The sequence below is a fragment of the Chlamydomonas reinhardtii genome, chromosome 10 (genome assembly GCF_000002595.2).
Source record: "Chlamydomonas reinhardtii strain CC-503 cw92 mt+ chromosome 10, whole genome shotgun sequence".
Classification (NCBI taxonomy): domain Eukaryota; kingdom Viridiplantae; phylum Chlorophyta; class Chlorophyceae; order Chlamydomonadales; family Chlamydomonadaceae; genus Chlamydomonas; species Chlamydomonas reinhardtii.
The window spans coordinates 6,255,742-6,281,234 of NC_057013.1; the positions used below are offsets into that span (position 1 = coordinate 6,255,742).

Genomic DNA, 25,493 nt, shown 5'->3' on the forward strand with positions numbered 1-25,493 from the left:
CCGTTTCACCTTCTCAGATTGCTGCACCTCATATATCTGTACTTGTTTACAGAGGAACAGTTTTAAAGCCCCTTCCTGGCCCAGTACCGTAACGCCCACTGCAAACATTTCGCTGAAACTTGCAACCGCTCTTGGAGTCTGCTTGTTCGGCATGCTTGTTGCTCGCTATAGCACTCACATCATTGCGCAAGTCCGTAACGGGCGCAACGCTGTATTCGGTGCCAAGCCCGCGTTCAAGGGACCCATCGCTGCAAGCTCAGCGGTAAGGAGCCGGCAGTGGCGCGCTTTCAATGGGGTCCAGTTAATGATGTAATTGCATGCGGCTGTGGTGTGCAAAACGGGTTGGGAGCGTCCTCGCCACCTGGGCCACTCGCGGACCAGGTGCCACGCCAGGTCGTGGCCCCCGGAACCGCGCGCCTCAGCCTTCGTTTCATCAAGCCTAGCGCCTCCGCATCAACTCCACCTTACTCTCTTTATATTTTCTCCTGGCCACGACCCGTGTCGCACTTGCAACTGCTGTGTGTGCTTGCCCTTCCCCGCCTGCTGGGTACAGCGTGCGCCCGCGACCCCCCTAGGGGCCAGCCCCGCCGACCCCGCCGCGGTGCCCCACGCCACGCGTCCCGACGTCAGCCTCCGGGCCGTGAACGAAAACAGCGCCAGCGGCGTTAGCGCAGCTGCCGGCAGCTCCTCCAAGATGGAGGTCGCGACTCTGGGCGGTGGCTGCTTCTGGTGGGTGGCGGGTGGAGGCAAGGGGCGTGACCTTGCGAGGGCATAGAATGCATGTATATGTAGAACCGGGTGTTTGCATCTGTCATTCCTGCAATGCGCCACTGGCGCTCCTACTTGTGCCGACCCACCCACACATGCCTGCCTCCCTCATCATTTCTGTCCTCCTCCTCTCACACCCACAGGTGTGTTGAGGCCTGTTACAACATGCTGAGGGGCGTGCAGTCCGCCATCAGCGGCTACGCCAACGGCGACGTCAAGGACCCCACCTACAAGGCGGTGCGGCACAAAGGGGGGGGGGGGCGGGAGGGGGCGGGTTGACATCAGCTGGATGTGGGGTTGAGTGTGGTGGGCTTGGGGTAGGGACACGTGTTGTTTGGGCCGCGCAGGCATGCGGTGTGGTGGATGTGCCCTCTGCTCACGTATCTTATCTCGTGATATGACACTGCTGACAAGCCTTGGCCTCCCCACCGCCCCGCGGTCGCTGCAATATGCTGCGGCCACCTGCTGCAGGTCTGCTCCGGCACCACCGGGTGAGAGGGCGAGATGGGGGCGAGAGGCATGAGGCCGGGAGCCTGCCCAACGTGACTTGAGTGGCGCTGCGGGCTTGGATTCTATGCCGTGTAACGGCCATTCTTGTGCAGATTAGCCATAGCGAAGGCAACGTGTGGATTGGTCGTTATGGACATCTGCGTGTGCTAACGCCTGCTGCTGCACCTCGCCTCGCCTTATCAACCACTGCAGGCATGCCGAGGTGGTCCAGATCACGTACGACCCCACCGTCATCTCCTACAAGGGTGAGGGGCGTGGGTGAGGGGTAGGGGGGGTTATATATACCAGCCCAAACTAAACTGAAACCAATGCAGTAGAGCGTCACCTAGTCTCTCCCAGTAAGGAAGGAGAGACGAGGTGACGCACGACAGGACACGATAGCTCAAAGCAAGTAGCGATAGTACTTAACGTGGGGCGGGGCAAGGGGCGGATGTGTTAAATATTAACTCTCACCACATTTGGTGCAGCAGGCCTCGGCGGGATTGTGGCCATGGCTGACCACCTCCATCCCCAACCAATCATCTCCCTCTTCCACCCAACCGCAGAGATCCTGGAGATCTTCTTCACCGTGCATGACCCCACCACCAAGGACAGGTAGGTGACTGATGAGTGTGATCGGAAAGTGTGATCACCCCCGCCTGCCCACCCCCGCCTGCCCACCCCTACCTGCCCACCCCCGCCTGCCCGCCCATCCGCCTGCCCACCCGCTTCAGGCAGGGCAACGACGTGGGCACTCAGTACCGGTCCATCATCTGCACACACAACGACGCGCAGGTGTGTGTGCGTGTGTGCGTGTGTGTATATGTGTGTGTGAGGGCGTGAAGGCGTGAGGGCGTGCTGGTGCAGTAGCCAGGCGGGGTTGCAAGGATGTTTGGAAGAGCGGTACAGGGTGCACGGGGGGGGGTGCTGCTGCAGCAAGTCATAGTCCATTCCCGGCGCGTTGTCCACACGCCTGGCACCGCAGCAGCAGCAGCAGCAGCAGCATGCCAATGGGAAAGAAACACATCTCGACATCGGCCGTGGCCTTCATGTGCGCGGCGTCGGCCGCCTCCGTCGCCGGCCAGTCAGTGACTACCAACTGCCACCAATCCTGACAGCTGCCCCTTTTCGGCCCCTCCTCCCTGTCACTTGAACTCCTCCGCCCCTGTACGTCGACCTCTCACACCTCCATCCCCCCCATATGTCGCTGCCACGCCGCCACGCCGCCGCCCCCCATGTACGCGCAGCGCGCCATTGCGCAGGAGGTGATTGCCGACATCAGCGCCCAGGGGCTGTGGCCGGCGCCCATCGTGACTCAGGTGGAGCCGCTGGACGTCTTCTACCCCGCGGAGGTACGGCGGATGGCGGAGGGCGGCCGGAGGAGGGCAGGGAGGGTGCGTGGTGGCATTTGGGCGGGTCTGCTTTCCGGTTCGTTTTCGACACCACATACACACACACCTGCCCCCAATCCCTTCCGTTCGTCGCTATTCATGCATGTAACCCCCCCCCCCCCGCTCCTCGCTCTATTGCATTGGGTTTGGTTTAGTTTGGGCTGGTATCTACAACCCCCTCCCCCGACACACACACACACACGCACACGCACACGCGCACACACACACACACACACACACACGCAGGACTACCACCCCTACCCCTGCTCGCTCTCCTACTTGCTCTTTTGCATTGGTTTTGGTTTAGTTTGGGCTGGTATTCACAACCCCGCCCCCCCATACACACGCACGCCCACGCACTCTCAGGACTACCACCAGGACTACTACGTACAGAACCCGGGCCAGGGTTACTGCCGCGCCGTGGTGGGGCCCAAGGTCGCCAAGTTCAGGCAGAAGTTCGCCAAGCTGATCAAGGCGTGATGATGAGGCAGCAGAGCGAGCTGCTAGCTAGCTGGCGCCGCCGGCGAACTGGGGACAGGGGACAGGGGACAACAGGGTCCGTGCCATTTACGCGACCCCGCCGCATTGCCGCGGCTGCTACAGGAGAGGCACGGCTGCGGCTGCTGCGCTGCTGCTGGAGGTGGCGTGCGTGTGGCTGCAGTGCTGCACGTCAGCGACTGCACTGTACAGATGTTCCGTTTGTTTTGGCTGAGCAGCATGAGCATATTATAGGCGCACAGGCATGCAGGCGATACACTGAGGAGGAACGTAGTGTGAAATGGGCGGGAGGTGCCAGCCCCTATGTATGGAAGTGTGTGTTCTGCGTTGAGCAGCAGCGGCTCGTGCCGGTAAAGTTCGCCTGGAGATTTGCTTTGACGAGCGGACCGGAGAATTGGGCTGGAGTTGAATATCGTAGTTAGCTGTCCGCGGGAGAGGAGGGCGTGTGTATGATGGATGACAAGTTGCGCGCACGATCGTTGCGTGTCTTCCTGCCTCATGGAAACCCGGAGGCCCGGGCCGGGGTGACCCTTATAATGCCAACAAATTGATAACGTCCTACTTGTTGTTCTCCCCTGGTAAGGCCTGACGCTTTCCTGACTCGTGTGCTCTCATTTGTAGGTACACGAAGCGGAATCGTGCTGGGACTACGACGACGTCTGTTCAGCTGTGCATGCATAAACCGACCTCAGCTTTCTCCGGGAGATGCAATCGGTAGTTTCAGATGTTGGGCCAGAATCGCGTGAACTCGCTGCTTGACTGAATGAGGGCGAAGCTAAAGGGGTGCCGCTGGCGCCGCGGGAGGCAGAGGCAAGGGGTTCGAGGGGCAAGCCGCAGGCGAGGGTGCGTAGCAGCGTAGCAGAAACTTAACTATCAGCATTACAGCATAAGGGGTTCATGGCCACGGGTACCAACCAGGCACAGCAGTGTTCCCTATTTGGTGCTATCCTTTTGCACAGGCCTTGCGCACAGGCACCAAGTGAGGAAGGCTGAAGGCATGTCTTCCAAGGGCGTAGACGTAGGACAAAGATACCGGTAGCCCATGGCTGACTGCATGGGGCCCTGGAGCCCTACCTCAGCACCTCAGTACCTCCTTCTGCGGCTGGCAGCTGGCAGATGCATCGGGCGACCACCACAGGCCGACGCCGCGGCCCTGCGACCCTGCCTGCCTGCAGGCCTGCAGGGGCGGAAACGGTGCCGGTGCCGGTATCAGCCACCAGTGGCAATGGCAGTGGCGGTGGTGGAGATGAGGGCCCTACACCTGCACTACATGCTGTACACGCAGGTGGTGCACGTGACTCGAGTGTGTCCGCGTGTCGTCGTGCACTCGCAGGCGTGCCCACACGCACTTGCTTGACGTTCAACGCCACGTGGGCTGGTCCGACCCCCGCACCATGTTGCGACTGATGTCGCACACGCCGACGAGCCGGTGGCAGCTCTAGAGCAAAACATGACTGGGGCGTGACACGCATCCGTCTTTCACAGAGACACAGACCCAGCCATCTGCCCAAGCCCACGCACAACGGCACATCATTCCATCAGTTTTAGACCTGCAGAAGTGCTGCACACTAGCCCGGTTCGCTCCGCCCCTTTGTGTCCAATCGCTACGTCTCTAGGCTCTGCGTGACCACACCCATGACAGTTTACTGAAGTGTGTGAGGCAGAGGCCCATGGAGGACCCTACGGCTCTGTGCAGCTCTCGGTCCGTCATCATCGCACACTTATACGCACATTCTTGCACTTGTTTTGGTAGGTTCTGGCGTGTCAGACAGGTGTAAGCGCCCGCAAGGCGCGGGGCACAGCACCGTATGCCATCAGCTGAACCGACTCGTCAAGCCTGACTTGAAAGCAGTAGGTCCCACGCACAGCATGCACGCCGTCGCTTTCCCAACCCAGTACCCGAGACCAATAAACCGTTCCCGTCACTACACTCTCTGACATGAACAGTCACCAGACCCGAAGCAGCATATCTAGCAGCGCATGAACATAAATAGCCCCTGCGTTTGCTGCCCAAAGCCCAACATGCAGGGGTTTAGGTCCCTCAAAAACGCAAACGCAGTAAAACGCGCGCGCACTCAAATAAGTTAAAGTTATATATCACACACCCGCCGGCCTATCCGCCCATTCCTCTATCGCTCATGCATGCTCATGGCGCCTGCTCCTCCCATGCGGTGTCGAAGACCTCCAGCATGCCGCGGTGTGGGATGCGCTCAAAGCGCGGGTGGTCGGCCCAGGCGAAGGGGCGCTGCCCGCCCGAGGTGGTGGGGCCGTTGATGGCGTCCGCGGACAGAGCCAGTGCGCGGCTGTTGGGAGCGGGTGGGGCAGGGCATGTGTGCGTTCGGGGCGGGGAGGGCACGAGAGGAAAGGTTTGCCTTGTTTCATGTATGACGCAGGTAGCTAGACGCGCTAGGGGTTTGACGTCGCGAGGTCGACACGCGCCCCACAGGTACGCGCGGGGCTGAGGGCCCAACACCACGCAAACCGCCAACCCGCGTCCACCAACCGCCGTCAACGCACCCCCCAACCCCCCAACCACCGACTAACCGCCACATTGCCGTACCCACCGGTAGTTGGTGACTTTGCCGTCGTAGCAGCCGTACACGTCCGGGTCCTCTGGATCCAGATCCCCGCGGCCGCACAGCGCCTCCCAGGGGCTGTCGGCAGCCAGCGGGTCGGCGGGCCGGGCGCCGAAGGCGTTGGAGCGCAGCAGCGCGCGGAGGGAGGCCAGGTCGGTGGCGCCGGCTGCGCATATGCGTGCGGGTGTGGGGTGGTGTAGCAGATGAGAGAGCGAAAGAGGGGGAGCACAAGGGACAGGAAAGCCGTCAGGATAGTGTGCTTAGGGAGGGGTCAAAATGAGGGAAAACTGCAGGACAGTGTATGTGTATGCGTGTGCGTGCCGGTGTGCCGGTGTGTGTGCTGTGTAAACGCCAAGCCCCAGTCGCCACCAGTCACGCACCCGCGTCCCTCCTGAAGATCTTGGCCCGCGGCGACAGCTGGTAGCTCAGGTCGGCGGCGGCGGCGGCGTAGTCGGCACCGCGGGCCGCCAGGGCGGCGGCGTGGCGCCGGTAGCCCGTGGCCTCATACACCTGTGTGTGTGTGTGTATGTGTGTGTGTATGTGTGTGTATGTGTGTGTGTGTATATGTGTGTGGGGGGTATCGGTGTGTGTGGGTGGGTGGGTGTGTGTATCGGTGTGGGTGTGTGTCGGGACCCAGTGTCTAAAGGTGTCAGGAAAGCACAACGGAGTTATAAATGCGACAGCCTGCCACTGCTGCTGCTGCTACTGCCACTGCTGCTGCTGCTGCTGCTGCCCCACCTGTGGGAAGTAGGGGATGTTGTAGGAGGGCCAGTGGCCGCGCTCCAGGTCGGACGTGGCGTCGGCCGTCACCACAAGGCCTGTGGGCGTGCGGGGTAGGTGAGAACGTGTGTGCGGACGCGTGTGTAGGTTTGAGGAGTTGCGGGTGAGATTGTGCGCAAGTGCCCAACACACCACCGTACTACCACCACGCATCGCATCTTCCGGGCGGAGTTTTGAGGCCACTGCGCATGGCAAGCGGCCCCTCGCCAACCCCCGCCGCTGCCCCGCACACACACGCACACGCCCGGTCTCCCACTCTCATCCGCCCGTCTCACCCGGTATGATCTCCATGACTGTCAGCAGGCCCGGCTGCAGCTCCTGGCCCGGGCTGAAGCGGTTGAGGTCCACGATCAGGTACTGGTTGTTGTAGGAGCCTGAGGCGGGGGGGGGGCGAGGCGGGTGAGGAGGAGGGAGAGATGGGAGATGGACGATATAGGATGATGTATGCCCCAGCCCAGCGAAAGGGGCAGCCGGAGTGTGTGGATGGGAGCATGCGGTGTGGTGGTAGTTGCTGGCACGACGCACCCGCACGCGTGGGCACCCCCGACCCGCCGCTACGCAGCACCAGCGGCACTTTCGCACCGGCTACAGCGGCTCTACCTCAGCCGTACGCCTCCCTCCCTCCCTCCCTCTCCCTCCCTGCCCCTCCTCTTCCCCCCCCCCTCACCGCTGTTGTGTAGCGCCGCCAGCTCCGCCCAGCCGGCTCCGTCCTCCGCCAGCAGGTTGGCCGCCAGCGCGCGCTGCCAGCTCAGCAGGCTGCCCGGCCCGGTGCCGTAGCTGGCGTTGTAGCGGGTGTGGTCGTAGATATCCAGGCTGGTCTCGGTCACCACCAGACCAGACCCCAGCAGGTACCAGTCATCCGCAGAGCTCACCTGGCCTGTGTGGGTGGCGGTCACACCGAGTAAAGTAACGCACGGCCAGGTTATTGGGGGCTTCGCCCGTCCATAGGACGTGGGGTCGCAAACCCCTACTATCACATCTATGATCGATTATATATCGTTGTAAGGTTGCAGATATATCGCTGTAAGGTTGCAGAAACCAGTGTGGACTGTTGCGGCACCGCCCCCAGCAGATTCGCTGCACGCCAAGGTCAGAGTGACCCACCACACACGCGCACACACGCGCACACGCGCCCCCGCTCCCAGCACCCACCCGGGTAGCTTGAGAAGGAGATGCGGCCGTCAATGGCGCCGCCGCCTCCGTCCGCGCCGCCTCCGTCCGCGCCGCCGCCGCTGTTGTGTGGGCGCACGCTGGTGAGGCGGAAGCTGTAGTGTTTGTAGAGTCGCAGCATGGAGGCGTAGCCCCACCAGGTCACGTGGCCCATCAGGATGTCGGACAGGTCGGGCGTCACCTGCAGCAGCAGGGGGGGGGGGAGAAAGGTGGGCGTGTGTGTGTGTGTGTGTGTGTGTGTGTGTGTGTGTGTGTGTGTGTGTTAGGAAACCTCCCCCTCCTCCTCTTCCTCCCTCCTCCTGCCTCCTCCTCCTCCTTCTCCTCTTACCTTGATCAGCGCGCTGCAGCGGCCGCTCTTGGCGATGCGGCTGCGCACCTGGCCCGGACTCAGGCCCTCCCAAGAGGCAGTGCGGGTGCGGGGCACCGGCCCCGTCAGCCCCGCCTCCGCCTCCGCCGCCTCCGCCGCCGCCACCCGCAGCCGCTGCCGCCGCTCCTCCGGGCTCTCAGGTCGGAAGAAGAACGAGGCGTCCCGCTCCGGGTTGGGCGTCCGCACCGGCCGCCGCTTAGCGGCACTGCTGCTACTGCCTCCACCAGTGCTACTGCCGCCTGCCGCTATTGCTGCTGCTACGGCCGAGTCGTCGTAGTCATCCATGTCGCCCCCGTCGCGGTCACTGGGGAAGATGATGGCTGCACGTGTGTCCAGGACGTGACAGGGCAGGGCAGGGAGGAGGAAGCAGGGAGCAGGGGGGCGGGTTGCAGATGCAGTTGGTAGGGTCATGGGGAAGGGCAAGGCGATGCAAGCGCAGAGCGAGGACAGCGCTGCCATACGCCAACACACTGAGACACCCTGGCTCCCCCCCCCGCATGCCTGCGCCCTCTGCCTGCCCCCTCCCCCGCCCCCCTGCCCCCCCTTTCCTTTACCCCCCTTCCCTGCCCCCCCCCTGCTCCTTGCCGCGCTACTGTTTCCTTACGGGATTGGTTCAACGTTCACCCCCCCCCCGCCCCCCCCCGCCCCTCTCACCCATCAGGTCGTCCATGTCGCCCAGGGCGTTGAGCATGAGGAAGTCCCACTTGGTCAGCCGGTCGCACGGGGGCGCAGAGGAGGCGGGGGAGGAGGCGGCGGAGGAGGAGGCAGCAGTGGCCTGCTGCTGCTGCTGCTGCTGCTGCATGTCGGCGAGGCGGGCGCTGTAGCCGGCCAGTAGGCCGTCGGCCTGCAGGCGGGAGGGAGGGAGGGAGGGAGGGAGGGAGGAAGGGAGGAAGGGAGGGAGGCAGAGGCAGCGGGGGGAGGCGGTCAGGGGTAGCGGGCGGGCGGGAAGGAGAGGCGCGTGGTGACTGCGCCCCTATCAACCGTCCCAAAGACGCCCTCCGCTCGTCACCCGCCCGCCCATTCCACCTACCTGCGCCGTGAGCAGCCCAATGGTCCGCCAGTAGTTGGCGGAGGCGCTGGCCGGCGGCGCATCCGACCCCTGGGCCCGGCGGTGCGGCTCACCCGCCCCCTCACCACCCTCCTGCTGCTGCCCCTGCTGCGCCTGCTGCTGGTCGGCTCCAGCCGCCCGCTCCCCTCCCACTACACCAGCACCACCAGCACCAGCACCAGCACCACCAGCTGCTGCTGCTGCGCCCACCCCCGAGTGCATCGTGGCCGCCGCATCCGCCGCCGCCGTGTCGGCCGCCGCCGCCGCGTGCGCCGCCACCTGCTGCCGCGTCCACTTGTCCTGAGCGAACAGCCTGCAGGGTTCAGGCACACCCGTGGAGTGTGTGTTCAAGTGTGCATTGATGTGCATTCCATTCAGCGGCTATGCTATGTTCGTGTGTGTGTGGGTGGTGTGTTTACATGTGCGTGAGCAGAGGGAATATGACTGTATGTGTGTATGTGCCGTGTGGGTCTGTGCGCATCAGCCCGCTAGCGGGCCTCCAGACAGGCAGTCAGGCAGTCTCTAGGCAGTCAGGCCAGCCGCCTCACCAGTCGCCCACTGCGAACGAGTCGTTGGTCTGGGTGAACAGCCAGGCCTTCATGTTGTAGGCGTAGTCGAAGATGCGCTCTGGAGGGAGGGGGGGATGGGGGGGCAGGGAGAGGTTTGTGAGGGCGATAGGTTGTGGTTGTGGTTGTGTTGTTAATGTGGAGCAGGCGTGGACTGTGCGGCACCGTACACAGGCACCTGACAGCAGAGGGACCAGGAGCCTCGGCCTGGAATCCTACCCCTCCACAGCCCTCCAACCATACCCGCCTTGCAGCCTCTCGAGTCCTTGAACCCAGTCTCCATCCAGACTGCCCCGACCACAGCGTCATCAGCCCTCAGGCCCCCTCACCCGCTGTGAGGTAACCCTCCAGGAAGCCGGCGGCCTGCATTTGGATCTCATCCGGGAAGGCGGCGTTGGTGGTCACCCGCAGCTGCCCAAAGTTGCTCCGGTGGCGGGCAGGGTCGGAGAAAGAGCCGCAGGCGGGCGCCGCGGCGTTGGGACATGAGAAGTCGGGACCGGGGTCGGGGCCTGTGATGGGGGAAGCAATGGGAGATTCAGTGGATGGGAAGTTAGGCCCACAGGACGGGCCGAACTGGACGGGCCAAGGCAAGGTTGTGGTCGGCCGGGGCCGAGGGTTTTGGGCGCGTTCCGTTGGCAGCGCACATCGATTGCAGTGCAGCTGATCATGTCGTGCCACTGGCTTGTGGTGTGCCCGCGACACAAATGCACCCACAGAACGCGGACCAATCAGTCCAACAACCCTAGTCGCCCACCTGGTTTGCGTTTGTCCACGTTGACCACGGCTTTGATGAATTTGAATGTCCTCGTGCCCAAATCGTACTCTACATGCCCTGCTAGAAGCTCCGGGGCTTGTCGTTGAGCAGGGTTCTGTGAAACATCAGCGGCAGCTGCGGACGCTTCTATGCTGTCCGAGCCAATCCATCTTGCTGAGTGCACGCTTTGTAGTGACATAAAAGTACAACACAAGACAAATACATGATAGGGGGCGGCTTTCAACGACATTGTTGAGCGTGTGTAACGCAAGCCGCGGCTTTGCGCCAGCTTTATCATATGTTGTTACAAGGGAGTGATGAGGAATACAACAATATTGGATGTGAATGGTTAATTCCAGCTGAAATCAGCGGGACCCCCGGAATGAGCCCATCCCGCGGGAAAGTTTCCTTCCAGAAGGGCTGCTACCGAAGCTGTACTTCTTGGTTTTCCTGATAAAACTATGATGAATGTCATTGGTCCCGAGTGCGCCCGCATTCGATTGCAATAAAGCCGGAACTGGCTCGCTCCACTAGTGCACTCTTCTGGACAGTCTGTGCAAGAATGCAACGCTAGAAGGATACAATTTCGGCCCAGGCTAGAATAGGTCACGCAGGGCAGCGTTGTCGGGGCCCGGGTTTGGCGGGAATCCTTGAGCTGCTCTGACGACAGCGACAAGGTGCGTGCGGCGGCGAGTAGACTATCCTTGCTCGGCGAGCCATGGGGGGCCCCCAGCGGGCACTGCTCGCGCCCGCCGGGCTATCGGGGGCAGTCGGCGGTGCGCGTGCCGCGTGCGGCCTGCTGCCCCGACCGACCCTGCGTTGCCCGCCGCTCGCGGCACCGCCGCTGGTGGCGGCAACCAGTGGCGAGGTGTCGGGATGTCGGGGGTGGCGGCGGGGGCGTCGGCCGCACGGTGTGAGCCGCGGCAGCGGCGCCGTTGCTGCTTGCGCCGCGCACGGCCGTGCGCACACTCGCTGCGGCGCCGCATGCCGCCAGCCGCCGGTGCTCTCTGGCTCCAGTCCCCGAAGCCGCGGTGTTGAGAGCCACACAGCTGGCCCCCACCCTTGATACGGCGCGCCCCGAGGGGCGCGGCGGGAGGGGCGGCCGAGGTGTGCGGCAGAGCTTGCAAAGCGTTGACGGCGGTTGGTATGTGGTGGCCCGTAACCGGAAGCAGCAGCAAATACAGCAGTAACAGCAACAGCAGTCAGAGGGCGCGCAACGCGGGTTTGGGGTTCGAGGTGTGGACCATGCGGCGCCGTGGGTCATCAGGATTGGGGCGGCCGACTGGCCATACTGCTGGAGTGACGTAGGGGTCACGTCCGCAGTACGCGACCGCCGCATGGCGCCGCCCTCGCGCCGCTGTACGGTACATCAGGACACTCGAGCTGCCACCGAGTGCTGCGACCTGATGCTCCGACGATTCCGCAGCACTCGTGGTAGCTCGAGCAAATGATATGTGTTCGGATGCCCACCCCATTGTCTTGACACGCTTTTAAACCCGCGTTTCGCGACTGTTCGCATATGTGTGTCACATGCCCCCACGCCATCCCCTGCGAGCTCTGCCTGGACAGTGGGCTCCAAGTGACACCCTCATCATGGCTGCTGCCTGCTCCTGACGCGCAGGGTTGGTCGGAGCCCGGCGGCAATATCCTTCTACTTTTCCTGCATCTGTCGGCATCATTAGTCCAGCAAGCAAGCAAGCAAGGAAGCAAGCCTAGCCACATAGCTAGCTAGGCAGCCAGCTGCGGGATGGAGGAGGCGGATGAGGCCGCCATTCAGGCGGCGCTGGCGGAGGACGCAGCGGCGGCGGCAGGCGGCGGCGGCCGCCCCACACGCCGCGTCACTCGCAGCTCCACCGGCCACGCCAAACCGGCGCAGCCGCCGCCCCGCGCTACGGGAGCGGCCGCAGCCGCAAGCGGCGCCGCAGGCGCAGCCGGCGCAGCCGGCGCAGCCGGCGGCGGCAGTATGTTTGGCTCTGAGGGCAGCGAGGGCTCGGAGCTGGAGTCCAGTAGCGAGGGGGAGTCGGCCACGGACGGCGACAGTGCGGACAGCGCTGAGGACGCCGAGTTCACACAGGTGCGGTACTGGGGTGGGAGCGGGTGGGGTGGGGTGGGGTGGGGTTGGGGTGGGGTTGGGGGGGAAGGTGTAGTCCAGTCAAAACCCAACTGGGGCTGAGGAGTGAGGGGGCTTCGCTGCTCATGTCGAACGGAGGCGGGTCCTGAAGCCCATGAACGCAGGTGCGGCCTACGGCACCGGGGCGGGGCACTTGTGGGGCCGGGCGGGGGCATAGGAACACAGGCGAAGTAGACCGGCGACGTGACAGACAGGGGGCTAGGGGGTCCGGGGCGGCGTTGCATTCAAATGGAAGTCAGCACCCCCCCCTTGGCCCTTTAGCAGCCGTACCTCCGACCCGACCTGCCCGCCTGTCTTTCTACCAGGATGCGGATTTTGTGTGTACCGACATGAATGTGAATCCGAATCTGGATCCGGACCTGCTTCACAATGCAGGCGGGGTCGGACGATGACGACTCGGGCGATGGAGACGGCCGCAGGCGACCCGTGGTGGCGGGCGGCCGCGGCAGGGGGCGGCCGCGAGCCGACGGCACAGGCGGCGGCGGCCGGGGCCGCAAGGCGGGAGCGGCGGGGTCTGCGGGGCCGGGGCGGCGGGGGCGGCCGCCACTGGGCCGCAGCTCGGCGGTCAGTGACGGCGGCAGCCCCAGTGCCACCAGCGACGGCGGCTACACGTCGGGGTTCACGACGGGTGCGGCGCGTGTGGGGGTTGCTTGGGGGAGGTTTGGGGTAGTTTCCCCCAATCCCAAAGTAAATCCATAGCCAAGTTTGGGGCATGTAGGACGCTTGGCGCTTGGTGGCCTCACTGACCTGGCTTACCTGTGCCGGGAGTCGTTGGGACATGGCACACCGCACAGGGCTCATGTCACTTGACCGGTTGCACACGGCATTGGGGTGGCACCAAGTGACATCGACCACCATGCCACCAACACCAACATCAACAACAACACCAACATCAATATCAACATCAACATCACCCGCTGCTGGCCACGACGCAGGCGACGATAGCGATGATGCCGTGGACCTATTCGGAGACGACCTCGACCCCCTCACTCTTCTAGAAGAGCTGGAGGGAGGCGGCGCCGCCGCCGGCCTGGGGCTGGGCCGCGGCGCCGCCGCCGCCGTGGGCGGCGGCGCCGGCGGCGGCGGCGCCTTGCAACCCTTCGAGCTGCTTCGGGAGCGGCGGCGGCGGGCGCTACAGCGCGAGGCGGAGGAGGCGGGCGGCGGCAGTAGCTACTACACGGAGGGCTCGGACGCGGGGGAGGACGAAGACGACGATGACGGCGCCGCCGCCGCCGCCGCCGGGCCTTCCACCAGCGCCGCCTCCGCCGATGCGGCCGCTGGCGGCGGCGGCACGGGCCGCGGCCGCGGCCGCGGCCGGCGCGGGCGGCCGCCGGGCTCGGGTCGCGGCTCCACGGGTCGGGGGCCGGGGCGGCCGCGTGGCCGTGGCCGTGGCCGCCCGCGTGGCGGCGGCGGCGGCGGCGGCGGCGGCGGCGGCGGCGGCGGCGGCGGCGGGGCTCACCCCTTGGGCCAGCTGACGGCATCGCACCCTGACGCCGCCATCTTCGGGGCTGATGCGGACGACATTCTGAATGACCCACTGGCGGAGCGCATTGGGCTGGTGGAGGCGGGCCGGGGCCGCGCCAGCCGCAGCCGGCGGCGGGGGCGGCGGGGGCGCAAGGCGGGCCGGCCCAAGCGCGGCATTCCCGAGGAGGTGTGTGTGTGTGTGTGTGTGTGTGTGTGTGTGTGTGTGTGTGTGTGTGTGTGTGTGTGTGTGTGTGTGTGTGTGTGCGTGTACGTGTGTGTACGTGTGTGTGTGTGTGGTGTGTGTGTGTGTGTGTGTGTGTGTGTGTGTGTGTGTACGTGTGTGTGTGTGTACGTGTGTGTGGGTGTACGTGTGCGTGTGCGTGTACGTGTGTGTGTGTGTGGTGTCTGTACCAGGCTCCGAGGAGTGGCGGTTGTTCTTTGCGGTGCAACGCGATCGCCTGGCCTCTGGTGCTCAGCTGCGGTGCCGGCGCCCCCACGCTCCCTCCCTCCTCGCGCGCCACCTCCAGCCCTCCCCCTGACGCCTTCACTTTTTTAAACGGTCGTGAATGTAATCCCTGCCCCTGACCCCTGCCGCTGACCATTCCCCCGACTCCTCCTCCCCGGCCTCTTCCCCAACCCACCCAACCCACCCCCTCTGTCGCTCCCCTCCCCTCCTCCCCCTCAGGTGACGGCCAAGCTGGGTGAGGCCAATGTGATGTACGCCCTACGCGAGTACCAGCCCGCCATAGAGCTGCTGACACAGGTGGGTGTGTGTGTGGGGTGCGGTGTGGGGTGGGGTGGGGTGGGGTGGGGTGGGGTGGGGTGGGGTGGGGTGCGGTGGGGTGCGGTGGAGTGGGGTGGGGTAGCCGTTCATGTGGACAACGGAGCGGTTAGATCACAATTACAATGCAGTGGGGGAAGAGGAGGTGGTGATGATGTGAGAGGGAGAACGGGCAGGTGAGAGACAAGGTGGAGGGGGGACGGCGTCTGTGCATGGCTGCGTGTGCTGTGTGTGCTGTGCAGTGCTCTCGCCGCATGCCCCCTGTCAACAGGTGGGACCCCAACTACCCCTCTCCACCCACCGCCAACCGTCTACCACTTCCTTAACTATTCATGGTTTAGTTTGGGCTGGTATTTACCACCCCCTACCCCCCCCCCCCACACACACGCACACGCACATACACACACAGGTGATCAAGGATTACCCGAACATCTCCGACCCCTACCACACCCTGGGGCTACTGTACGACGCCAACGGTGCGTGTGTTACTGCGGGAGGGTGGGTGGGGACTGCGTGGGGAACCTGGCACATGGGGCGGGCAGGCGGGGCGCCCGCACATGTGACACGCTCTCACCCCACCTCCACCTCTCAACCTCCCCAGTCCTCAATCCCAGTCCTCAACCCCGCCCCACCCCTCAGTCCCACCCCTCAACACCAACGTCCTCTCGCGCACACACACACACACACACACACACACACACACACACAAACACACACACACACAAACAAACACACACACACACACACACACGCAGGCAACCCGCGCAAGGCCCTGGACTTCTTCATGATCGCCGCCCACCTCAGCCCAAAGGTGAAGGGGGGTGCGGGGGGAGGGGAGGGAGGAGGTTGCCGTTCACGTTATCACGCGGAGAACGGAGTGATTCCGTCACACTTACAAGGGGGGGGGGGCGGGGCTGTAGGGGGGGCGGAGCTACCAGGCGGGGGCGTGTGTGCGGGAGGGAGACACACAAAGGGCATGCGTGGATGGGTGGTATCACGACACAGCGGGCGACACGGGGCACACGCATCATCGCCACCTCCCCCCTGGCTACGCCCTCTCGTCTGATTTAACATGCATGGACCCCCCCCCCCCGCACACACCACCACCACCACCTTAAAACCACCCCCCAAGAATCCACACACCCACCCATCCACCCCCCCTGCGCCCCCCTGCCACCCACACACACACACCCACACCCACCCACACACCCCAGGACGTGGGCCTGTGGAAGCGCCTGGCCGCCGCCTCCACCGCGCAGGGCTTCTACCGCCAGGCCGTCTACTGCCTCAGCAAGGCGGTGGCGCGCAACCGCGGCGACCTGGACGCACTGTGGGACCGGGCGGTGCTGTTCGCGCAGGTGGGGACGACAAGGTGTGGGAGGGAGGCGGGAGGGGTGGCGGTGGAGGTGGGGTTGGTTACGCCCAAATCCCAGAGCAAGAGTTGTCTTATGCTTGCGGGGGGGGGGCGTGGGAGGGTAAAGAATCAGCCTGAACTAGGGGGTAGCCATTTAAGGAGTTTGGAAGGCTGTGTATACCGTACATCACAGATTACTCGCCGCCACCCCACTGCCCCTGGTATTAGCTTTGGCTGGCAATTACAATCACCCTCAAGCCCATGTACCGTATAAATGTAAAACCCGCCCTCCCCCTCACCCCCTCACCCCCCCCCCCCACCAGGTCGGCGACACGGACCGGGCCCTGGCGCAATTCAGCCTGGTGAGAGCGTGTGCCCTTCCCCCCGGGGGTTGTGTGTCTGCGTGTGTGTGTGTGGGCACATACACACACACACACACGCACACACACACATACACACACACATCCGCACACACAATCACAAACACACACACACACACACACACAACCCTTTTGGTTTTTGACACACGCAGCCCAGCCGACTCAAGCCAAGCCCCAACCAGCTCAACTGGTCTCATTGCACCACTGCCCCAACCCGCCCCTCCACCCCTCCACCCTCCCTCCCTCCCTCCCAATCCCCCTCCCCCCAGGTTGGCAAGCTGCGCCCCGGGGACCCCGAGGTGCCCGTCATGTTGGCACGCCTGCATCACCAGGCGGGGGCGCCGCTCAAGGTGGGCGGGAGATGGTGGGGGGGGGTGCGTGGGTGGGTGGGTGGGTGGGTGGGTGGGTTGAGGTAGGAGGAGCAATTCAGGTGGGAAATGTTTCGAATGCTCGGAAGCAAGGGGGCTGGCTGTGGGAGAAAAGCAGTGTGGTGTCATGGTGCCATGTACCATGGAGGTCGCCCCATGCCCCAAACCCGCCCTGCCCCACTTCCCTCTACACACCACCCACCACCACCACACCACCACCTACACCCCTACCCCCTACCTCCCCCATCTAACACCCCCCCACCCCTCCCCCCCCCTACCCCCCCCCCCCCCACACACAGGCCATTTCTGTCCTGGAGTCCCACCTGCGAGACCACCCGGACTCCACCGACCTCACCCACATCAATATACTGGCGGAGCTCTACATGGAGAGGGTGAGGAGGGTTGCGGGGGGGGGAGGAGGGGGGAAGGGTTGTAGATACCAGCCCAAACTAAACCAAACCCGATGCAATAGAGCGAAGAGGAGAGCGTGGCCGATGCTTGACAACGGAGTGGCACGCGACACTGGTCCCCATTCCCGAAATGCACCGAGTTCCCAGGTTCCCAGCGAAACATCCCGCAAACCGGTAGAAAGAAGGCGATGAGCTCTTCGGTCTTGCGCATGTGGGCAGTGCTGACGGTAGCCGCCTTCGAGATTGCCACCCAGGCTCAAATACACACACGCACGTTCTAACTAGCAATGCAGACTAGGCACACGTTGAATACCCACCTAGAAGACATCAAGGGAGCCCGGGCGCCGAGGAGGAGACCAGCGCCAGGGCGGGACGTTCGCATGTGCAAAAAGGGAAAAGGCAAACAAAGGCGCGCGAGCGAAAAAGGCAACAGTGTTCTAAACGCACGAGCCTGGGTGGCAAGAGAGAGGGGGAAACAGGCAGCGGGCAATTATATAGAGGCAAGCACGCATCGGCATGGGGCCACACGAGGGCCAGCGGGTACAGGGACAAGGGGAGGGGGTGGTTAGGGGAGAGGCAGGGTGCGGGCCTCGGACGGCTCCCCACGGCCCTGCCAATCCGGATGCGCTCACGCAGGGGGTTGTAGATACCAGCCCAAACTACACCAAGCCATTGACACCGAGACAGTCCATCAGGGCTCCACGACAACGATGACGGCGGTGGTGGTGGTGCGCATTCGCCGCGCGCCCCCCGTGCCCCGCGTGTCCTCTCCTCTGCTCTCCTCTCCTTCCTGGGGAATATGCGGAACTTGGAACTCTGTGTTGAACACTCCTTCTCACATACACACAGTCGTTTTCCTTGTGATCTTTGAAACACACACGCACACACACTCTTAGGCTTTGTTTTCCTTGTGCTGTTCAACACGCTGAGGTGGTGTCCGTATGCCGTTCCGTCGCGTTGCGGCGTTGCCTTAAAACACACACACACACACACACACACACACTCACCTCCTCCCCCCCTGCCCCTCCCGCCTCCCCCCCTTCTGAAATAAACATGAATGTAACCCCCCCTCCCCGCTTTTCCAAACATCCCTGCAACCCCCCCCCCCCCCGCACGCTCCTGCCCAGGGCGGCTACAACGAGGCCCGCGCGCTGATCGAGCGGGCGGCGCCGCTGCTGTGCCCGGCCGACCAGCCGCTGCCGCTGGACCTCAGCGTCAAGGCCGGTGCGTGGGTACATGTGTGGGGGGGAGGGTGCTGGGGAGGAGGGTGCTGGGGGGGAGGGTGCTCGGGAGGATGGTGCTCGGGGGGAGGGTGCTGGGGGCTAGGGGGGGGGAAGAGGGGGCTGGGGGTGACTGGGAGTGGGAGTGGGTGGAGCAGGGGTAGGGGCGAGTGGGATTTGTATCAGGGTTTCTTATGTGTGCCTGAGTAGGTCTGGGAAGGTGCAGGTTTCTTACTGCGGATAGGACCCACAGCCTGTCCCCCCATGCCCCCTACCCATTGCGCCCCCTCCGCCCCCATCCCTCTGCCCCCCCCCCCGCGCCCCCCCCCCCCACACACACGCCCTCACCTCACACTTCACAGGCCTGTGCCTGGCTCACACGGGGCGGTGGGAGGAGGCGGACGAGGTGTTGTCGGAGCTGCTGCGCGAGCCCGTGGAGGCCTTTGGAGACCTGTACTCGGCGGTGGGCGGCGCGCTGGCGGCGCTGGGGCAGCACGACAAGTGAGAGCGGGAGGGGGGTAGCCATCCATGGGATGGTGTGTATCAAATATGAAGTGAAGTGCCGACGTCCAGAGGTACAGCGGGCACACGCGACGCATTCCATGGGGGGGGGGGAGAGGGTTGGGAGGAGGGGTGTAGACGCCGGCGTAGATTGAACCGGACTCCATGCAAAAGAGCGAGGAGGAGAGATGCGTGGCCTTTGCATTGAGTACGGTTCAGTTACAACCCCCTCCCCCCTACAAATACGGTAATCATGAACCCCCCCCCTTACACACATACGTACAGGGCGCTGCAGTACCTTACGCCGCTGCTGGAGCACCCCGACCTCAACGAGCCCGGCCTGTGGGCGCAGCTGCTGCGCTGCCACAGGGCGCTGGGGGAGCAGGCGGCGGCGGCGGCAGGAGGCAGCGGAGGAGCAGGAGGAGCAGGAGGGGGAGGGGGAGGAGGTGTGGAGGAGGGGTTGGCGCTGTACCGGGCACAACTGGATGGAATGGACCCCGAGGATTCCAGGTAGGTGTGTATGTGTGTATGTGAGGGGGGGTTGTAGATACCCGCCCAGAACTAGGCCAAACCGAGCTAAACGAGCGGAGCACAGGCAGAGGCGTTTGTTGCAGGTGGTCCTTGGGCTGCGTGGAGACAACACGACTGACTTGATCCCGTACGCCATTGCATCCCCCCCAAGCCTTCACTTCTTTATAAATTATAAATGTACCCCTTCCCCATCACTACATCGCGCCACGCCCACTCCGCGTAACGCTACGCTCGCTCGAAGCCACTCCCCCACAAACCCCACACACCCACCGCACCCCCGCAGGTACCCCGCCGCGGTGGTGGCGCTGGCGGAGCAGGCCGCCGCCGCCGCCGCCGACCCCGCCGCCGCCGCCGGCTGGCCCAGCGCCCGAGCTACAGCCCTGGACATGGTCGGCCTCATGGACGCATACCTGGCGGCCAAGGCGGCGGCGGCGGCTGCTACTGCCGCTGCTGATGCTGCTGATGCTGCTGCTGGTGGTGCTACAGCCGCTGCGGAAGGCGGCGAGGGCGCGGCCGCTGCAGCCGACGGCGAGGGGGAGGCTGCTGCTGCTGCTGCTGCTACAGCTGCTACAGCCGCTGCAGCCGATGCCGCTGCTGCCACAGCCGCTGCTGCTACAGCCTCTCCTCTGGGCTCTGCTGCTGCGCTGCTGGGGGAGGAGCTGACCATGCGGCTGAGTCAGCTGTACGCGGCACTGGACCTCAACGACAAGTGAGTGGGCAGGAGCGGCGGGGCGGGGCGGGGAATGAACGGGGAGGAGCGGGGATGAAGGGGGATGAAGGGGGAGGGGGATGAAGGGGGAGGGGGCACTGGGGAGGGGGTCAGGGGGGATGGTTCTGTCCAATCCCAACTGTCTTCAGATCCGCCGTCACCAGCCCACAGAGCGCGGCCGGGGGCGAAGAGCTGCATTCCAACACACCGAGGGGGGGGGTTACATGCATTAAGTTTACGAAGTGAAGTCGTAGCCAGGGCGGGGGGACAGCACCTTTTGAGAGTGATGGGATGCTGTGGCTGCTCGCGACTGCTTGCTCCGCTGGCCCTCGACACACACACCTGTAATTAATGTAATGTAATGTAATGTAACACCGACCGACCGCAGGTACATTGAGATCCTGCGCCCCGCTGTGGAGGCCTCGCTGGCGGCCCTTGACGCCGACCTGGCGCGTGTGAACGACCCCTCGTTGCCGGTGGGGCTGCGGCGCGCCATCAAGCGGCGGCGCATGTTCATGCGGCGCGGCGGGCGCAAGGGCGAGGGCGCAGCGGAGGTGGGCACCATCTTCAAGGGCACCACGCGAAGGTGGGGTTGGGCGGGGTGGGGGTGCGGGTGGGGGGCAGTAGGGCAGACTGGAGTGCGCATGTGTTTGCACTTAGCAAAGTGTAGTGAACAATGGGTGTGTGTTGGTTTGTTGGTCTTCCCCCTGAACCCCAACCGTTATATTTTCCCGCTCCAACACAACACAAATGCGGCTGCAGTATCTCATTGCAGCGCGACTGTTTCCTTGCGGGATTGGTTCAAGGTTAACCCCTCCAACACAACACAACGCCACAATACACATGCGCGCGCAGGGACCGGCGCTCCGCCAAGACTCGCGAAATGGACCGGCAGGCGGCGGCGGTGCTGGGCCTGCCACCCGACAGCGGCTACGTCAGCGGGCCGGAGGGGCCGGGCGGCGGCGGCGGCGGCGGCAGCGGCACGGAGGGCGGCGGCGCCACCAGCGGCGAGGGCAGCGGCAGCGAGATGAGCGGCGGCGAGGGCGGCGGCGGCGGCGGCGGGCGGCGGCGGCGCGGCGGTGTGCCCAAGCTGCCGCGCGGCGGCCTCATCGGGACCAGCGTGCTCAGTGACCCGGGGCAGGTGCGGCCCGTGTCCTGTGTCCCGTCATGTGTCCCGTAATGTGTACTGTCCTGCGTGTTTTCTCCCCTTGTATTTCCTCTCTCGTAAGTGTCGCGTACCCGTACCAGCAAGAGATCACCCCGCATGTAATTAATTATTTTCCCAAAAATCCCGACTTACCCCGCACCTTGAGGGGGGTTGCGGGGTACGAGAATAATTTTCCTTGGAGGGGTGCGGGGTAAGAAAATAATTTTCTTCGGAGGTGCCGAGGACGTGCCAAATACCCGGATGGGGCCGTTTTCGCGAGCCACGAGCACTTCCGCAATACTGTTCTTTATATCGCTGGCGCTGGTGTTGGTAGGCGTGGCAGGTGACGGCTGGGACTGAGAAAGGAACGCGCGCTGGCGCTGGTGTTAGTTGGTAGGCGGGGTAGGGAGGCACGCGGGCGCTGGTGGGTGACACCAGTACATTCTGAGCACGAGGCCTCTGTATCTACGTTTACAGGTGCAGAGCACGCAGCCATACCGCGTGCTAGTGTAAAAATTTGCTTAGCCGGGGTGCGGGGTGCAAAAAAATTAACGTTCTGGGGGTGCGGGGTAAGAAAATAATTTGTTCTTCGGGGGGGTGCGTGGTGATCACGTAAACGTACGGTATTGTCTATGTACTCACGCCGCTCCCTCCATCTTGTTTGGACCCCGAACCCCGAGTCACAATCATCATGGTTGGCCTTGTCTTGCCTTGCCTTGCGCCCTCGTGTGTCAGGTCTCTCGGCGGGGAATAGTGAGGACAACACACACACACACACACACACACACACACACACACACACACACACACACACGAGCGTAACGTTTTCCTTGTGCTCTTTAACACACACACGAGCCGCCCCCCGCCCCCGCCCTCAACCTTCCCTTCCCTCCACTTCTTAAACAACCACGAATGTAACCTCCTTCCCGCCACAGGCCGCGGTGCTGCTGCAGCTGACACGGGCACTGGCGGCCACAGGGCGCATGGAGGAGGCCAAGTGGGTGCGGCGGCCGTGACCGGGGCCGTGACTGTGTGCGGGGGGAGGGGAACGGAGAGAGGGGAGACATCGCTAGTGGTGGTTGCGTGCGTCCGCACCATTCTCCGTCAGGGGATGATGGCTGGTGGAGGGCGGGGCGAATGTGCGTTGCTCATTACTCGCACGGCGGCGGCAGCAATGCAAGCACTCCATTCTGCCACAGTCCAAACCCCCATGACTGAACATGCCCCCCCTCACCCCAGCACACACAACACCCCCCTTCTTCTAAACTCATAAATGCAACCCCTCCTCTCCAAACCAAAACACGCAGTGCGCTCATGACCAAGGCTCTGGCCCTCGCCACGGGCTCGGGAGCCGACGGCGCGCCCGACGCCCCGCGCAAGCCCGGCCGCCCCGCCGCCGACGGCCCCACTGGCTGGTTCGACCGGGCCGTTGTGGATCGGCTGAGGGTGGGGCAGCTGGAGCTCGCCAGCATCGCAATGGCAGGCGGCGGCGGCGGCGGCGGCGGCGGCGTGGCGGCTGGCGCCGCCGCTGACGGCGCCGCCGCCGTGCGCCGCCGCGGCGGCGGCGGCGGCATTAGGGCGCTGGGCCTGGGGACAGGCGGGGGGCTGGGCGCGGGTGGGGAGGAGGAGGACGCGGTTGGGAGGAGGCGGCAGCGCGGGCGGGTGGCGAAGGCGGCGGCGGCGGTGGCGGCGGCTGGTGAGGGCGCGCTGAGCCCGGGGCAGTTGTACAGCCTGAAGATGATGACTCAGCGCTGGCCGCACAGCCTGGGGCTGTGGAACCTGTACTGCTCCGCACACGCGCAGGTGCGGCGGCGGTTGGTGGCGGTTGGCGGCGGTTGGTGGCGGTTGGCGGCGGTTGGTGGCGGTTAGCGGCAGGGTTGTTTGGGCCTGGAGCTGACAGCTGGGGCTGGGGCACACGCACTCGCGCTGCCCAATCACTCCCCACTGGCCCCGTCATTGTCCTACCCACATTCATCATCCTCGCCTTTCATTCACCCCCACACGGATATCCCCGTGATCTCCACTGCATCCACACGCGCGCGCGCACACACACACACACGCACACCTCTCGCGCTCACATGCTGTTAACCCCCGAACCACATCTTACCACCACCACCACCACCACCAAGCCTCTCTCCCCGCACCTCTTCCCCTCCCGCTCGCTGCTGCCGCCAGGGCACGGACCTGCGCGCCTGGGGCGGCCACATCACGTCCATGCGCCGCCGCCACCCGCACAGCGTGCCGCTCATGGTGCTGCAGGTGGGGGCGTGGGTGGGTGGGTATGGGTATGTGTGGGCCTTGTGCTTCTTTCAGGGGACTGCTTAGCAGACACCCGCCCGCCGCCCTATTGCCCAGTCGTGCGTGCACCGTCCCTCACCACCTCCTTTCACTATTGGGACCTACTTCCTTGGGCCCGTGCATCTAATCACCCCTCCACCCCTCCCCTCCCCTTCCCCTTCCCTTCCCCCTGCACTGCCCCCCCAGGGCCACGTGTCCCTCCTGGGTCGCTGCTTCCGCGAGGCCGTGTCCGAGCTCTTCCACGCCTACCGCTACCTGCCCGGCGAGCCGCTGCTGCTGCTCAGCCTGGGCGTGGCTCTCATCAGCGAGGCCATGGCCAGCTCGGGCGGGGCAGGAGGCACAGGGGCAGGAGGGGGAGCCCTGGGGCCCCTGCCGGGGGCGGGCGCAGGCAGGGGCCGGGGCAGGGGGCGGGGGAGGGGCGGGAGGGGCGGCGTGGGTCCGGGGCCGGGGCGCGGCAAGAAGAGGACGGCGGTGCGCGACCGCAACCGGGGCGTGCTCACCGGCTTCGCGTTCCTGCAGGTGAGGGGGTCGGGGCGTGTGTCGGGAGGGGTGTTTCTCATACTGTCCAGCAAACAAAAAGTGACACCCAGGTGTGGGTGGGGCTGGTTTCGCCGTCCCCACGGGGAGGGTGAGCAGGGTGTGGGCGGCTCGACGTAGCAGGACCAAGCCGGACATATGCTGATGCTGCCGTGCTTTTATGAGCGAGCTTGTCCTGTCCTGCATCGTACCTCTGGCCGCTTACCGGGAGGTGCGGAGATGGGTGGACATATAACGGTAACCCCTTCTTCCCCAATCCCACCCTGCTCCGCGCCCTGCCAGGCCTACCAGCGCGCCCGTGGCAGTAGCCTGGGCCAGGAGGTGTGCTACAACCTGGGCCGGGCCGCCCACCAGCTGGGGCTGCTGCACCTGGCGCACCACTACTACGAGGCAGCCCTGGCCGCCACCCCCGCGGCGCCGCCACCGCCGCCACACACCGGCGGGCAGGGGCAGCAGGGACAGCAGGGGCAGCAGGGGCAGGGGCAGGGTGCGCCTGGCAGCGTGGCGGCTGGCGCCGGGGGCGCTGCCGATGGCGGCGGTGGGGGAGGCGGTAGTGCGGGCGGGGCGGGCGGTGTGGGCGGGTCGTGGGACCTGCGGCGCGAGGCGGCTCACAACCTAGTGCAGCTGTACAGGAGCAGTGGGGCGCACGGGCTGGCGAGGGAGGTGATGGCCCGGTACCTGGTGGTGTGAGGAGCAGCAGCAGCAGGAGGAGGTGGTGTCGGGAGGTGGTGTCGGGAGAAGGATGAAGGATAGTGGGATGGGGGATTAGGGGAGGTGGCGTAGGCGGAGGGTGTAAGGTTGGGGCGTGTGGGGAGGGGCGTCGGGCCAGAGTTTGCAGCAGGCTTCATAGAGGAGTCCTTCACACATTTACAGAGCAGTTATCAACGATGCCTTAAGGAGAACACATTCGCACGGACAGAGCAATGGGTTGTTGGGTGGCGAAGAAGCCTTGGGTTCGTTGGAGGGGCGCGGGGCAGTTATGTATGTTGTCTGGCTGCCAGTAGGAGGAGCAAAGGCCGGCGTGCAATCGTGTCGAGCAGGTCTGTACGCAGCGACATTCGAATAGTGCACTGGTAAATGAAGCTTGAAGACATTCATGTGCACACCCGCGCCGCGGGAAGATACATTGCACTGGTTACAGGAGGGACCTGCTGACGCAGTTCACGAGTGACGTGGAACCTGACAGTTCAACCCGCTGTGTGACTTGCCCCAGCGCTCCAATCCCAACCTAGTATCCACTGTGTGCCACTTGACA

The 25,493-nt window shown here is 64.5% G+C and overlaps 3 protein-coding genes across 3 annotated transcripts; 2 read left to right on the forward strand and 1 right to left on the reverse strand.

The window, feature by feature from the left end:
- Positions 1-36: 36 nt before the first annotated feature.
- On the forward strand, positions 37-3,744 carry CHLRE_10g464850v5 (uncharacterized protein). The gene is made up of 9 exons (XM_001698391.2): positions 37-262; positions 554-729; positions 912-1,005; positions 1,240-1,259; positions 1,471-1,523; positions 1,824-1,872; positions 1,992-2,052; positions 2,505-2,609; positions 3,015-3,744. The coding sequence occupies exons 1-9, from the start codon at positions 152-154 to the stop codon at positions 3,126-3,128; spliced, it is 783 nt and encodes a 260-aa protein (XP_001698443.1). The 5' UTR covers positions 37-151; the 3' UTR covers positions 3,129-3,744.
- Positions 3,745-4,013: 269 nt separating this feature from the next.
- Positions 4,014-10,729, reverse strand: CHLRE_10g464900v5 (uncharacterized protein). Its single transcript, XM_043067228.1, has 13 exons — positions 10,408-10,729; positions 9,983-10,162; positions 9,636-9,714; positions 9,070-9,400; positions 8,694-8,883; positions 8,001-8,359; positions 7,655-7,853; positions 7,170-7,379; positions 6,778-6,876; positions 6,461-6,540; positions 6,103-6,232; positions 5,711-5,888; positions 4,014-5,449 (listed from the first exon to the last, which is right to left on the reverse strand). The coding sequence occupies exons 1-13, from the start codon at positions 10,604-10,606 to the stop codon at positions 5,293-5,295; spliced, it is 2,391 nt and encodes a 796-aa protein (XP_042920625.1). The 5' UTR covers positions 10,607-10,729; the 3' UTR covers positions 4,014-5,292.
- A 150-nt stretch (positions 10,730-10,879) lies between these two features.
- Positions 10,880-25,442, forward strand: CHLRE_10g464950v5 (uncharacterized protein). The gene is made up of 22 exons (XM_043067229.1): positions 10,880-11,084; positions 12,029-12,481; positions 12,914-13,166; positions 13,474-14,189; positions 14,688-14,765; positions 15,193-15,259; positions 15,539-15,594; positions 15,998-16,141; positions 16,461-16,499; positions 16,787-16,867; positions 17,185-17,277; positions 18,423-18,519; positions 18,878-19,016; positions 19,302-19,526; positions 19,831-20,256; positions 20,645-20,842; positions 21,112-21,397; positions 22,339-22,400; positions 22,711-23,206; positions 23,579-23,662; positions 23,888-24,220; positions 24,521-25,442. The coding sequence occupies exons 2-22, from the start codon at positions 12,155-12,157 to the stop codon at positions 24,926-24,928; spliced, it is 4,608 nt and encodes a 1,535-aa protein (XP_042920626.1). The 5' UTR covers positions 10,880-11,084; positions 12,029-12,154; the 3' UTR covers positions 24,929-25,442.
- Positions 25,443-25,493: the final 51 nt, after the last annotated feature.

Excerpts from the sequence above, each read along its gene's own strand:
- CHLRE_10g464850v5 (XM_001698391.2), top strand. The coding sequence starts at position 152 with ATGCTTGTTGCTCGCTATAGCACTCACATCATTGCGCAAGTCCGTAAC. Across the intron at positions 1,006-1,239 it reads AGGACCCCACCTACAAGGCG|GTCTGCTCCGGCACCACCGG; the intron begins GTGCGGCACAAA and ends CACCTGCTGCAG. Across the intron at positions 1,524-1,823 it reads CACCGTCATCTCCTACAAGG|AGATCCTGGAGATCTTCTTC; the intron begins GTGAGGGGCGTG and ends ACCCAACCGCAG.
- CHLRE_10g464900v5 (XM_043067228.1), bottom strand. The coding sequence starts at position 10,606 with ATGTCACTACAAAGCGTGCACTCAGCAAGATGGATTGGCTCGGACAGC. Across the intron at positions 8,360-8,693 it reads CGACATGGACGACCTGATGG|CCATCATCTTCCCCAGTGAC; the intron begins GTGAGAGGGGCG and ends ACACACGTGCAG. Across the intron at positions 6,233-6,460 it reads ACATCCCCTACTTCCCACAG|GTGTATGAGGCCACGGGCTA; the intron begins GTGGGGCAGCAG and ends ACACACACACAG.
- CHLRE_10g464950v5 (XM_043067229.1), top strand. The coding sequence starts at position 12,155 with ATGGAGGAGGCGGATGAGGCCGCCATTCAGGCGGCGCTGGCGGAGGAC. Across the intron at positions 15,595-15,997 it reads CCGCCCACCTCAGCCCAAAG|GACGTGGGCCTGTGGAAGCG; the intron begins GTGAAGGGGGGT and ends CACACACCCCAG. Across the intron at positions 20,843-21,111 it reads TTCAAGGGCACCACGCGAAG|GGACCGGCGCTCCGCCAAGA; the intron begins GTGGGGTTGGGC and ends ATGCGCGCGCAG.